We start from the raw sequence: 12,030 nt of genomic DNA, 5'->3' as shown, positions 1-12,030 counted from the left end.
ATTGTCTGCACTCTCTCTATATATAGACCTGTAATGTAGCCTTAAAAGAGCTAGGCAGTAAAATGCAAAATCCAGTATATTCCAGGGGATGAAAGGTTCACAGTATTATAAGAGTGATAAAAAAAGCTATGCACAGAGATAATAGTCCAAAAAAAGTGCTTTATTTTGATGCAGTGCATATTGGCGGATTAAGTACCTCAACCTGTGTACACCTACTCGGTTACTTTGTATTATTTACAACAGATCATAAAGTTGTGCATCTTTAACGTCTTCTATTTCAAACAAATGTATCTCAACACAAATGTTTCCAACTATGTCTGCGCGTTTCTTCTGACCTTTACGGTAACGTAGCGACACGACTACTTGCGTCATTCGGAAATATCTGGAACACTTTACGGCTTTGTTGATAAAACGAGGCTTACACTTTCCCCAGCAAGTATCTGCTGCTTGGCTGGTGTATTTTTGAAGTTATGATTTAGTTTCCAGCCAAAGCTGTCGTTAAATGAGTGTATTTGATTTGTTTCGCGGATTCTTCGGGGTACCCGGAGGTCATTATCGTGGCCGGAGGTGAGTTTATGGAGTCAAAGTCGACTAACGTTACACAGATGCTACTCTAAACTAAGCTAAGCTAACAGAAGTTGGCTAAGTTCGTATTAACGCTGCTGGTGTTTGTTAGATAATGAAACAGCTTTAGTTACAAGATTAGTGTTTCTCTGCCAGGATGACCACAGGGGTCCCTCTGCTAGCACGGTGTCTGTTTTATTTAGAGTGACCTCGAGATTAATACGGTTGAGCACTTCAAGGTCTGTTAACGTAACTGCTGGTCAGCTGACAAATCGGAACTCAAACTTAGATTTAATAATCGATTTATAAGAGCACATATCGGTATCATACTTACAGTTTTATTCAACAAAAAATATGTACACAATATGCTAGATAAACAAGAACACCAGCATACACGAGAGCAAAGACAATTGTCATTTTTCTACAGAACACAATAAATAATAATATAAAATCATAATATCTATTCATAGATAAAAAAAATCTTAAAATAAAAACAAAATCTGTCCATGAAAATTCTAAAATTTCCAGATAGGCAGATATTAAAAACTCTTGATTTCCACCTGATGTGACATTATTATGAACTATTTTTGTATGTTTGCTCTTGTTTCTATCAGGGACCCTTTCTTCGATGCCATGACTCATGATGACGACGATGATGACGAAGAAGAAGATGGATTCTACTATGACGGGTTTCGGGGAGACCAGCAGGATCCCTTTGATAGTGCTTTGAGGTTTGGCTTCAGCTTTGGCCCCGACGGGATGAGGATCCAGGAACCTCCCGTGTTTGGCCAGGTGCTCAGGGAGATGGAGGAGATTTTCTCCCAGCTGGGTCGCTGGGACGGACAGCAAGAGTCTGGACACTTTGGTATGAAAACAGAGTCCTGGTCCAGGACTTTACTGCTCACCTCAGTATATTAAAACAATAAACAAAGTCACCCATGACTTAGCGCGCCACTCTTCGCCTACATTACCACAGGTTTACTCCTTAAAAACAAATTGGTATGATGTAGAAAAGAGATCGTCATCCCTTTTTTGATATCGATCCTGTTGATGCCACAATCGATCTTAGATCTTCAAAATAAAAACAAAGTATCTATAGTATTGATTTTTTGGTATTGATACATCCACCCCTACACATCAGACAACTAAACAAAATAAAACAAAACTGTACAAATGTCCCGCCTGTTTGCACTGTAGTTCTGTATGTATACATGTCACGACTGCTTCTACTGCTTTTGAATGTGTGTCATTTTTCAGTCTTTAAGCTGCAAGCCCTTTCTTTGTTTTAAACATTTTTAAAAAATTTTTTTTTACCTTTGTGACACCTTTGCCACAGATGAAAAATAGTCTGTAGGCTAATTCTGGCATTTTTGATTTTACCATGTGTATTTATTAATTTGCTCCGTCCCTTCTCTCAAACAAACTAGACAATCCTTAGCTGCAGATTAAGTCTGTGTCTCCGTTATAATCCAGGTGTCCCCAGCATCATGCCGCCACCACCTCAGGACAGGACAGAGAGGGACAGATCTGGTGGGAACCCCCTGAGGGACTTCATGCTCAAATCACCTGATAACGACCCACAAGGACCCCAAGCTGGGCCGTCCAGAGAGCCCAGACACGATGGCCGCCCATCTTATGAGTCACCAGAACTTCCCAGCTCCCCATTTCATGGATGGACCCCTTTTTCAAAGGTAAACATGGTATTTTATTATTTTTTCCAACAATGTTTTGCTTCCGTGGCAACATGAGGTCTTACAGGTCACTCATTTTGTTATCGTGTCTTCATAGTTTAATGATATTTGGAAAAAGGGGCCGCAGAGAGCTCCAGAGGAGGAGCGCAGAGAAGACAGAGGTGGGTGATATTTTTAATTCTGCAGAGAAAGAAATGAAGTGTATGATTTTGCTCCGTGTGCCAGCTGACCTCCCGTTCCTGTCCTTTCAAATCAGATCTGGATTCTGCAGTGTCCTCTGGAGGCCTGGATCAGATTCTGACGCCACCTGCTGGTCAGGCACCAAACCAACCCAGGACCCGCTCATTCTTCCAGTCAGTCACCGTCACCAAGGTGGTGAAACCTGATGGGGTGAGAAAAACTCTTTATCATCATTTTATTATTAATCAAATATTGATCAGGGTTCCCACAGTCATGAAATTCCTGGAAGTGTATGGAATTATAAAAACTTTTTTACAGGCCTGGAAATGGTTTGGAAATAATAGAATAGAATGGGCTCCTGATTAGAATATGTTTATAAAAATCCCAAAATGTGAATAATGTTGCTTGAAAAAAGGGGTCTAGTGCTTGCCGTGCTGCATGGCTGTTGAAACTTCACTAGTATTATGTGATACACAAAGACCAGACTCACTCATCCACATGGACGGTGGAAGACTGACGGGACATGAAAGCTGTCAACTTAATTTATTAACCGAAAAATGACCAAAAAGCGAACAAGAAATTTACAAAAAGTTACAAGAAAATTACCTGAAATTAGCTGAGCAAAAATAAAAATAAAAGCAAAAGAACTGAAAAGGGGATATGGCCTGAAAAAGTGCTCAAATAACACATAAATAATAATAATTTCTGATAATTCTGATATTTCTAAATATTTTTTTGGGGGGGTATTTTTCCAATGTAATTTTGAAATAATAATAATAACAGATAGGACTTTTTTTAACACTTTTTTAGGTACTTCGAGATGCTTTAAATGAAATGCAAAAAGAGAAACAAATACAGATGCAAAATAAAGAATGCAATATACAGGTAAAAATGAAAAAATGTGCGGGAACCCTGGTTAATGCACTTTCACAACAGATTTTCATGGACAGATTAAGTGGTCCAGTTTAGCCCAGTAACAGAACATACAACATAACAGTTTGAGAAAATATTCTTGCTGGTGAAAATCTGTGATTATGATTAATTGAGTTGTAATTCTCCTTTTTTGATACCACTGGGGTTTGAATTAACGCTTTTATTGTTGTGTTTGTCAGAGTGTAGAGGAGAGGCGAACAGTTCGAGACGGCCAAGGCAACGAAGAGACCACAGTGACCCGCTCAGGAGGTCCTGGCACCTTTGAGGGACCAGACCGTCAAACTGGACCTGTCATCTCAGGTCAGTCTATTCATACTGTGTGATTAAATTCATTTTTTTCTTTAGTTTGTTTGTAGAGTATTTTGACTAAATTAGCAGTAGTTCTAATGCATTGTTGTTTATATTTTAGGTCACAGTCCATTTTCTGACATGCGGGATGATGACTCCTTGTTCTCCAAGTTCTTTGGAGGGTTTAAATAACATGAAGAAGGAATATAAAGTGAAAACGTGTATTCTCTGGACTGGTTGACTTTAGCTCTTGTTCTCTGATAATATTTCAGTCTGACTGTTTCAGTAGAGCTGTGAGTTTGCATATGTTTAGGATTAAATCTGGACAAAAACACTTGCACGACCTTCAGTTGCCAAAATGAACGTCTTGGATCAGGGCTGCCAGATTGTTTCAGGTCACACCGAGTTTCCACACTGAGTAGACTAGAAGCTGCCAATCCCGAAGATTATCTTAACAAATCAGGTTGTAAACAATTCCCAATTACATGTTTTATTTTTGAATTGTTCCGTAAAGTAAGCTTGTATGTGAGTGTGTGATATGTTAAGTAAAGAGTTTTAATATATTTACAAATTTGTTGTCGGTCTGTTGTTGCCTGTTGTATGATTTAGGGGGATGTAGTGGCATCTAGTGGTGAAGATTGCACATTGCAACTAGTTGAAACTTCTGATTAAAAGTAGAATAGAATAGAATATTCCTTTATTGATCCCCCATTGGGGGAAATTCCAAATGTTACAGCAGCATGAAAAAAGAAAAGTGAAATGTAACAAAGAAAATAACAATAACAATAACAATAAATAAGTAATAAAATAAGTATGTACATAGAGGAAATAGAGTATGTACACATAATAATAATTAAGTAATAGAATAGTATGTACACAAAAGAAGAAAAGAAAGTGATCTCTTCCTCTATAAAGCAAATGGACCTGTTGATTAAAACCAGTAAAAACACAGAAAAATGCAGTATCACGTTTCAGACTGGGCTGCTAACTATTGTGGCAAATGCGGAAACGTAATACTAATAATAATACTACTACTACTAATAATAATAATGATTATAATACTAATAATAACTTAATTTAACATGGCAGTGCAACCTATGTTGACATGAACAGCTCATTCTAAGGTAATGAGAACACAATTATTCTCATTTTCAGGTGATTATACACTAACGAAAAATGTACTTATTATATTATATTCCATTTCTGCTATTGTATCCATCTAAATCCTACACACAGGACCTTAAAGATAAGACTTAACGTTCTGAAATAAGAAACAGCACAGTCTTTTAAAAAAAGAAATGCTTGAATTCAATAGCAATAAAAGCATTGTTCATTTATTTTTTATTTCTGTAATTTCGATTATTTGGCCCTTCCCATGGGATTACGCGACACCACTGTTTTTTCATGCATCTTCCAGTCCTGCGTATACAAGAAAAGAAAGACAAACTGTAAACAACACAGGCAATATCCCTAATGAACTATTCACAAAAGGAACTACTAAATATTTACAGATGATCTAAATAAAGAGCTTTTTTCTCTACTCCCAAGCTTTTTTTTCCCCAGATAACTGAATAATTTATATGTTTAATATGTAAACAGCCTCAGTCTTTGTGTATTTTCCAGACTTTTTTTTTTTTTTTTATCACACTTAAAAGCACCACACACGTCACAACGAGATTTCAACACACAGTTAAAATACCAGATGTCAGCGTAGCGCGTCATCGTGGATAATTCAATTCAGATAATTCTGGTATGACCTCTCCCACATTCCTGTCATTGTAGTTGTCTTATCAATAATGGGAAAAATCCCCCAAAAATAATAATACTAATTTGCTGATTCAGTTTGCAGACGTATTGATTGTTGTCGTTTCACAGTAGCAAAAGACGCACCCTGCCACTAATAGTACTAATGAATTGGACATTGACCAATTTTAAGTCAGTCCTCTTACTTATATTGAACAATGCCGTCCAAAGAATACATTTTTGTTTAAGTACCAAGTCTGACATACAGATACTGTTTTGTGTAATCTGCACAGAGACTCACGCCTGTGCTGCATCTGTTTTTACACGTGCAACAGCTCAATAGTCCAATCTCAACAGATTCCTCCAGTTTGATTTACATTTGTGAATTTTTGGAGATTTTTTCTTTAATCCTTTGCTTTCAAAGGCCACTTTAATTGAGTAAATGAGCCGGCTCGACCCCGGAGGTCATGTGGAAGAGGCCGCCAGATTATTCCCTGCTGAAACCTGATGACATTAGGAGTGACCCAACAGTATCATCTTTGTAAAATTGAAGACATTCTTTAACCAGTGGTCTGATTATTTTATTTTATTCTATTTTGTTTTCATTGGTTTTAACTGTGCTTTTACTTGAATGTTTATTGGTTTATCTTTTATTTTATTTTGTTGCTTTTACTCTTGTGTCATCTTTTATTGTTCTGTTTATCTTATTTTATTCTGTTTTTGGTTCTTTTATTTATTTTAAGTAGGGCACCAAATAGTGTGAGGACCCTATCCAAATTGAATTATTATTATTATTATTTTTTTTAAAACATTTATATTCCAAAAGGATCACATATATGAGGGCCTAACAAGCTCAAAAGTCACCAAACTCTGTACATGCATCAGAAATAGTGAAAATTTCGATATTTTGTGGGTCTTGATATGTATTATTCTCTTCCAATTGTCTAATTTTACTGAATTTTACTGAATTTTAACAAAAACATTTTTCATCAGTTCTGACTCATCTTTGTGTTTTTTAGTGGTGTTGTTACCATCTTAGTTATTATTTCATGAGGTTATATTATTAGTTTTAATGGATTTGAACACTTTTATAGTTGGTTGCTGTTTTTTGTGCCTGCAACATCAACTCATTGTGCTTCCACCCTGAATGAAAAATACAACATTTCTAAGGTTTTTTGCTTGATATCGCAGTGTTTGACTGGTCCATTGTGCAGTTTAGGAGGGTGTGCATATTTTAGAGGTTGAGTTATAAATCCAGCCTTTCTTAATCACATTTTTTACCATAAAACCATTGCACTGGACCTTCCTGTGTTGCATACCAATGAACTGAAGTGAAACACCTTAAATTATCAAAACACTGACAGAAAATGCAGATTGTTCTGTTCCTGTCGGGTCTTTACGTGCCGCTCTGTTTCTGCCAATTATCAAACAGTCTTGATCTTTCCAAACAGGAGTCTTATCAGGTCCTTATCAGTTTAGCCCTTTTATCAAGGTGTGTCACAGATGAGTGCAATCCACCTATTCTCATCTCCCCATCTTATTTAGCTCATCCCAACTTAACCCTTCTCATCCTCCTCCACTGCCCTGTTTTTCCTTTCTCAGTCCTTTTAAGAAACGTCAGCTTAAAGGCCCTCAATGTGTCAGCGTGACCTCAATCAGGTTTGTGCACTTTCATGTTTGTAATATTAAAAAGTCTCTTTGCTCCTCTCATGTTCTGAGATTGTGAGACTTTGGAGTTTCTCTTTGAAAATGCTGAACGTTATTAATGATCTGAGGCCTCATGTATCTTTACCCAAATATATCTTTTTTAATCTGTGTTCTGAATCCAGGTACTAATGTGGATAAAAGAGTCTTGACTGTGGATGAAGCAAGCAAAGGTAATATAATTAACTTTAATACAATTACCTATAATTTTCTTGCTTATTTGAACAATGTTGCAAAAAACGGCCGACTTGGCAACTTTTGGAAGCACATTTTTTTTCAGCTTTATGTTTTTCATTTTTAGTTTATTGTTGTTTTTTTTTTATTTTACACGGATCACTGCTATTCACAAGCTACATTACAGCTGCTAATACTCATCTATTTCTGTGTGAGCACTTTGGTTCATGTATGCCCATCAGAAGCTTCAAAACATTTACATTTTTTCAAGCTGAGTGCTTCCAGCTGTTTCAAGTAAGGGAAAAAAAAACGTGAGTAATCAGAAAAGTGCTTTCATGCAAGATGCATCTTGTTTCGCTTCCACATCATTTAAATTCCTCTTCTGTTTTTTTTCTTCTTTTAAATGGAAGATTATCTTCACAGGAAACCTGTGGACTTTAAAACGTATTTTACAGACGCTGTTAGACCATAAAACATGAGATGTGATCAAACTAAACTAGAGGTTGCTTCTCTTGAATTCGACTATCTAATGCTTTAACAGATTGTCATTTTAAACTGCAATGAGTGTGCTGATCGCTAGATATACGTTATCTCCAACACAAATGTTTGTCAGTTATTTACGTCACTGTTGCAAAATCCAACAAAACGGAGGATGCACAAACTAGATGGGTTTGATCAGCATCATATAAAGATTACACCTTAAATCTACAATGTGTGCTCTGTTAATTAGCCTATTTCCTCCTTGACTGTTAGAGGAGCAATAATATTTAACAAGATTAGGATTTTAGTCAGGGGGAAGGGTTGGGCTAAATAGATTCATCATTTCAACCTTAAAAATGCAGTTTTAATTGAGCTGTTCAAGGAGTTAAACTCTTACTACACAATCATGCTTTTTGTGGTTTATTAAGAAACCTAAAAATTCAATACAAAGACATGAGGAAGGGCTGGCTGAACCAGACTATTACTATTTATCTTTTGTTACAACAGAGGTTGCAACAGAGATAAAAGACCAGACGTGTTTATGAAAGTCAAAATGTAAGTTGGTGGTCTTCTATGTCATGAAGCACACTTGGCCCAGGTGTGTTTACCTTTACCCAGATCCTGCAGGACAAACGGCAGTCAGGAAGACTGCACACCTGGTGGAGCTGAGGGGTCCTCGCACTTCTAACGCCAGATATCGCATACTGCATGAGGTTTTGGTAAGTAGAGCTGCAACTAATGATAAATCCGTCAATTATTTTATCCATTAATTGAGTTGTCAAAATGTCAATCAGTGTTTCCCTAAGCCTAAGAAGATGTCCAAAAATGTCAAACTTCATTTTTCACTTGTGGTTTTATTGCTTTGTTGTTGTTTTGGGTCTATTTGCTATTTTTTGTCCTGCATCTATCATTATTTATTTATTTTTATATGATCCCAACTCTACCAACTCACCAACTCTAGTTTTGTCTCACTTGTGTTCAGTAAGTAATCGAGCAAACATTTTATAGTAGTATAGCAGTATATATTGTATTTATATAGTATTTATATAGCAGCTTTCATAGACACCGGTCACAAAGTGCCTCAAAAACAAAATAAAATAGAAACCAATAAATCAATATAAAACCCATATAACATATAAAGTGAGAGCAGAAAAAAAGCGCCCTGAACTCTGCCTCACAGAAATCCTCCGGATGATGTTTTGTAATGTCCTCTACTGTGTACACTGGGAGATTACATCAGCTGTTATCTGTTTGGAAAATTTGAGTGGTAACACTGGGTTGTCCTGCTGCTAAACGGAAAATTACTATGAATTGGAGGATCAAAAACTCAATCCTGTTTATACTGTAAGCTGTTGGCTAAGAGCTGCCACATTATGTGGTGGAAGAAGTACTGAGACCTTTTACTTAAGTAAAAGTAGTATTACCACAATATAGAAATACAAGTAAAAGACCTGCATTCAAAACTTTATTTTACTAAAAGTACAAAAGCACGAGCATCAAGGTTTGATTAAACTAACAAAAGTAATATCACTCTTACATAGAATGGCCCATTTCACAATAATATATATAATATTATTGGATTATAATTATCAATGCATTCATGTGTTCATTACTTTAATGTTGCAGCTGGTAAAGATGGATTCAATTTTAACGGCATTTATAAACTGCTGGAGACCTTAACTTATATGAAATAACAAAAATCTGCAAAGTAACAAGTAACTAAAGATGTCAAATGTTCTGGAGTAAAAAATACAATATTTGCCCCCTAAACATAAATAAGTAGAAGTATAAAGTAGCATGAAATGGAAATACTAAAGTAAAATACAAGTACCTCAAAATTGTACTTAAGTACAGTGCTTGAATAAACTAGTTAGTTACTTTCTACCACTGACGTGAAGGCACCTTAATCGAGGCCAAGAGGGATTATGGGTTACAGTTAGGTTATATTTGGATTCCTTACTGGATAATGTGTAACTGTGCAGTAGTTTTAGCGTTTCATTGAAACATTACTATTTTAACAGCGTCATGCACGGACGAGTAGTGAGCCTGTGCAGATTTTAGTAAGGATGCATGTGTTTGAGAAGCACTGAGCAAACAAACAGATAAAAGAAACTCGGATTATACTGCACTATACTGTTTTGTGAGAATTTGTAAACTGATGTTTGCTGATGTTTAACATTTTTTACTTAAATTTATGAAGAATTTTCTCAGTTTTTGGATTCTTCGTCGATTGCGGAAGCATGCAAGAACAATAAAGTGTTCCTCCCAATTTCAGCGTAACACATGGTGAGTAATTTATATGCAAATTGTCATTCAGGAAGTGAAGTGATCCTTTAAGAGCAGTTCATCACTAGAAACACATTATTCTGTCCGCATCTCTTTGTTATAGCTTGCAGTGATTTCATCATCTTATTGCAGATTACAGTGATGATAGTATTAGCAGAATGATGCAGCCAAAGAGACCTCCATCTTTAATCATCTTTATTGTTCTATGGTTGTTCAAATAGATGTAATATGGCGCAAAAACATTTTGTCACACATAAATTCAAATGCATCATACTGTTGCGAAACAAGAAAGAAATGCATTTTGCTTTCATTTGTGGACACTTTTCTTTTTAGTGGAAAAATACTGAGCTGTGGGGTCACATAAGGGGGTCACATATCACCATGTTTGTATTCACAGAGGAAGAAATGTAACAACCAATCAAAGGAGAGGAAACAATCAGAGCAAATTCCACTCAGGTGAGAGGATAGAAAACCAGCCAAGTAAGCCCGAGTCAGGCCTGTCTGCAGGAGCCCGCGTCTGTGCTGTGAAGAGTTTGAAATCTGCTGTGGTTTCAGGAAGAAGATGTCCTACAGAGTGAACTTCTCTCCTCTCCTGCATGTGCACACACCACCGCCTCAGCCCTGTCATAAAGTGTGTGACGTAGGATACAGCTCCAGTATGAAAGGGCAAACTCTGCTCGGACGGGGAGGCTATGAACCACTGTGCGGCTCAAATACCCCTGATGAAACCGACCCGGCTCTGAAAGATCACCTGTTGCTGCCCGGTACAGAGGAACCCTTTGGGATGGAGAGGCTGCTGAGGAAATGTCAGATCAGAAACCAGCTGGTCAGAGAGTGCTTGGCTGAATGCCTCGGAGTCTACGTCCTTATTGTGAGTATATTTTTTAGGGATCCAGACTTCAGATAGTACATAAAACACTTTAGAGAAGTTAACCACATTTTCTAAAGCATAAAGATGCCAAAGTACAGCAAAGTATTCAACCTTTAAAGTCCATCACAGCAATTGTTTTTCTTGAATATTTGAAATGTCATGACAAACTATTCTATGACTTTTTTGTGTCTTTATGGCATACTGTAATATGACTTTTTTTTTTTTTTGCTTTTTATGACGTACTATGCTTTGTTTTTTTGTTTTTTTTGTTTTTTTTACTAACTCTGAAATGACTTTGCATTTTGATGCCATACCATACTATGACCTTTTTGGGGGTATATTGTATATTTACAACATACTATACTATGGCTTTTTTATGGCATACTATACCACTTTTTTTTCTTCAATTACCTACTACACTATGATTTCTGATAGCATTTTATAACATATTATACTATGAATTGTGTTTGCATTTTATGGCATAGTATACTATGATTTATCAAATGAGTTGTAAAAACAGAAAACAATGAATTTTTTTCTCTACCAGCTCACCTAAATCCTCACTTACTCCTCAAACTCAACGTCAAGTAGCTGTTTCATACACTCCTAAAACATAGAAACAATAACAAGCTTACTCACTTGTTTTGAAGCAGCAAGTGAATCCTCACAATGGATAACCGGGGACTTTGGCCTGCAGTGACAGTGAAAACAGAGAGAGAGAGGCGGGGAGGTGATGGGAGGATTTAGATTGTGGGTGGTGCATCATTAATTTGAAATGAAGCAGTGATGTTTGTTCGTCTCTGCTCGCTGTCTTTATGTTTTATCTCATCTGTCTCACCTGTCAGGGCAATTAACGTTTACAGCACAAATCATAAAACAGCTTCATAAAAAGAGGAGATTATAACCGAGGTAATGATGTGTGTTCAGATAAGCGTCTGTTTCAGAGTTACTGCACTTTTCTACGTAAATATGAGCAAATAAGTTTAAAGTTTCAGGACTTGTCGTGGCAACTCAAGCAGTGAGAAACCAACTCAAAATCAAACGGCCACTCAGGCACAAAAAAATAAATATTATGCAGAGGAGAATAAGTTTATTGTCTTGGTAAGCATGAAGTTT

The 12,030-nt window shown here is 36.6% G+C and overlaps 2 protein-coding genes across 2 annotated transcripts in view; both read left to right on the top strand.

Moving 5' to 3' along the window:
* Positions 1–362: 362 nt before the first annotated feature.
* On the top strand, positions 363–4,227 carry hax1 (HCLS1 associated protein X-1). The gene is made up of 7 exons (XM_042515881.2): positions 363–567; positions 1,179–1,429; positions 2,038–2,255; positions 2,353–2,416; positions 2,512–2,645; positions 3,548–3,668; positions 3,778–4,227. The coding sequence occupies exons 1-7, from the start codon at positions 503–505 to the stop codon at positions 3,846–3,848; spliced, it is 924 nt and encodes a 307-aa protein (XP_042371815.1). The 5' UTR covers positions 363–502; the 3' UTR covers positions 3,849–4,227.
* Positions 4,228–10,236: 6,009 nt separating this feature from the next.
* Positions 10,237–12,030, top strand: part of aqp10b (aquaporin 10b) — a 31,216-nt gene continuing 29,422 nt past the window's right edge. Inside the window, exon 1 of the mRNA XM_042506445.2 lies at positions 10,237–10,914. Coding sequence (XP_042362379.2) covers positions 10,606–10,914 — 309 coding nt within the window. The 5' untranslated portion in view covers positions 10,237–10,605. The remainder of the gene's footprint in view (positions 10,915–12,030) is intronic.

This window comes from Plectropomus leopardus, chromosome 17, assembly GCF_026936395.1.
Source record: "Plectropomus leopardus strain MGB_pleo_1.0 chromosome 17, ASM2693639v1, whole genome shotgun sequence".
Taxonomy (NCBI): Eukaryota; Metazoa; Chordata; class Actinopteri; order Perciformes; family Serranidae; genus Plectropomus; species Plectropomus leopardus.
Note: the sequence above shows the minus strand (reverse complement) of the source record. Positions and strands in the feature narration are given on the sequence as shown.